This window comes from Antrostomus carolinensis, unplaced genomic scaffold, assembly GCF_000700745.2.
Source record: "Antrostomus carolinensis isolate BGI_N321 unplaced genomic scaffold, ASM70074v2 scaffold20923, whole genome shotgun sequence".
NCBI classification, from domain to species: Eukaryota; Metazoa; Chordata; class Aves; order Caprimulgiformes; family Caprimulgidae; genus Antrostomus; species Antrostomus carolinensis.
This window is the reverse complement of record NW_010304960.1, coordinates 64,738-67,234: the sequence shown is the minus strand read 5'-3', so window position 1 is coordinate 67,234 and position 2,497 is coordinate 64,738. Positions and strand designations below refer to the sequence as shown.

General features: G+C 52.3%; 1 protein-coding gene across 1 annotated transcript in view; it reads left to right on the top strand.

Moving 5' to 3' along the window:
- The first annotated feature begins 2,093 nt into the window (after nucleotides 1-2,093).
- Nucleotides 2,094-2,497, top strand: part of LOC104522381 (junctophilin-3) — a 28,599-nt gene continuing 28,195 nt past the window's right edge. The window contains 1 exon segment of the mRNA XM_029084194.1: nucleotides 2,094-2,103. Within this exon segment, the coding sequence (XP_028940027.1) occupies nucleotides 2,094-2,103 (10 nt within the window).

Sequence of the window (2,497 nt, the reverse complement as noted above, 5' to 3'; positions counted from 1 at the left end):
GGGGGCCCCAGCCACTGCCCATCCAACATCATCTCTGGGGAACTTCAAAGAGCCATAGCAAGTGGCAGCTCTACCTCAACCCTTTGGTCCTGGGGAAAAACCCACTGGGAAAGCAGTGGCAGAGACGAGAGCCAGGGATGAGGTGCTTTTCCAAGGGTAGAGGTGTGGGGCAGGATTTGGTCAGGGGGCTGTTAGCCCTTGGATCACCTGAATCATATAAATGGCCTCCCTGGGGAGAGAGGCTGCAGCCTTCTCTCCGTTATCTGCCTGTGTCTCTCTGTCTGATCTGTCTCTCATCACCATAGCATGGAGGTGAAGCATAAATAATTAAAAGTCCAGATTCTCTCCTGGCAGCGCCGGGCTCCGAATCCCTTCCCCTGGTGTGCTCCTGGCTGCTTAAGTGGAAATTTTCACAGGTTTTTGCCTTGGAGGCAGCACAAACCTGCAAACCCAGGGCCGTCTGCCAACCTCGGGGCATGTCAGTGTTTGGGGACCAAGAAAGGGCACCCACCACCCCAGCAGGTCCTCAGGAGCAGCATCCCATCCAGGGGATCCCATGGGATGCTCAGGGTGCACTGAGATGAGCAGCACCCACCAGCTCAGGAGCAGGCAGGTGGAGACTGTGTGGCACAAACCCCACTACAGACCAAGCAGCTCATGGATGGTCCCCCATCTTGAGGTGCCTCATGAGAATTGGGATATTTGGGGGTTCAGGTTGGCTTTTGGCCTCCTGGGTTCTCAAAAACCACCCCCCCACCCCAGGCAACCCATGCAGGCAGCGGAGATGAGGGAAGTGGCTCCTTCTGGGTGGGCTCTGAAGTTTGAGGCAGGCAGGAGCTGCTCGTTGCTGTGGCAACAGGGATGATATATTTTGGCAACCGGGATGATAATTATTTTATCTTTTTCCCCCCACAATCAGCAGAGGGGTCTGCCCACCCCTGCCTGGCCACCCAGGGCTGAGCACAGCCCCAGAGGCACCCCCAGCTCCTCACCCTCCACCTGCACCCACTGGGGCTGTGGAGGGTGTGGGTGATGTGTGTAGTGGGGCCAGGTCAACCCCAAGCAGCACTTAAAACAATGAGAAATGTCACCAAACACTCCATCCCTCCCCATGGGACCGAAGCTGCAGAGCCTGGTGACAGCAGCCTGGCACTAAACGTATTTCTGCAGCATTTTAGCATCTGATGTTGGTTTTAACAGGGCTGATTTGGTGGCTACTGTTTCCAGCTGAGATTTCCATGCAGGTCTATGTCCAACCAACCAAACTCTGCTCAGGGCTTAGATGCAGCAGGAGATGGTGGTACCCTGGGTTTGGGGCACAGCCAAGCAAGGTCCTCGTCCTCACTCAGCACCCTCCAGGATGTGTTAAGCTCCTTGGGGAGTAGTTTTGCTCTGGGTTGGTGTTTTCTCATCATTCCTGGGAGTTGCTGGTGTGCAGATATGAGAGTTGGATGTGGCAGTGGGGGTTGGAGGTGATGGTGCCATGTCTGGCTCTCTCCAACCAGCTGCTTTGGGACTGGGTGCCCTTACAGCAGAGAGAAGCTTCCCCATTATCACTGAGTCCATCCTGGTGAGACCAAATGTGGCAAGAGGTGCACAGAGTGGTGACCACCTCCAGCATCTCACTCCAGGTGGAGAATCAGCCTCCTCCCAGCTATGTGGAGCAGGACATGGATGCTCCAAGCATCCATGTTTTCCAAGCATTATTTGCTTTCCAAGCATCTCTTAGGGCCCTTGTGGTAGTTTTCCATCACTCAGAGGACCAGAACATTTTAAGCCATCTCTTAGACCCCTGTCACATCACTCAGAAAAGAGTCCTCTCTCCTACCCCACAGGTCTGGAGGTGACAGAGAAGTCTCAGAGGGTGAGGCTGGATATCAACCACCTCTTCTCCGACAGCTGGAGAGCATCCGTCAGCACTCCTGAGGCCATTTCAGCTCCATGTCTTGGCCAGAGTCCAGACTCCGCTGGAACTAAAATCTTAAGTTCAGTTAAATGAGTTTGTTGTTGACTCTGGATGTGATTTTTTTTTGCAGTTTGCTCTGAACTGGGGTGGGTTTTACTGATGGGTGTTGGCTGGTTTAAAACGATGCATGGCCAGAGGTACGTCATGGATGGTCTCTGTCCATCAGCCCATCACCAGGGGAAAGGAGGACCATGAGCTCAATGTTGTGCAGCTTTTTGGGGGGATTTTTGTGGTTCAAACAGCAGGAAAAAAAAATTGCCTGGAAAGTTCATTTGCCAAAGGTCTGTTTTACTTGAGGTGACCAAAACTTGTGAAATTGCCAGAGTGTTCCAGCCAAAAACCTCAACGGGGTGAAGGGTCAGGAAAGGAAAAAAAGACTTTTCCTTGTGATTCTCTTGCTTCAGAATTTGGTTTGTTTGGGGGTTTTTTTTAGTCATCAAAATGAAACTGAAATTAAATGGACAGATCTGCTTTGCTTGCCTGTCGTTACCTCACCTCACTTGGAGTTTTTTGCCTGAACTCCCCAAATTC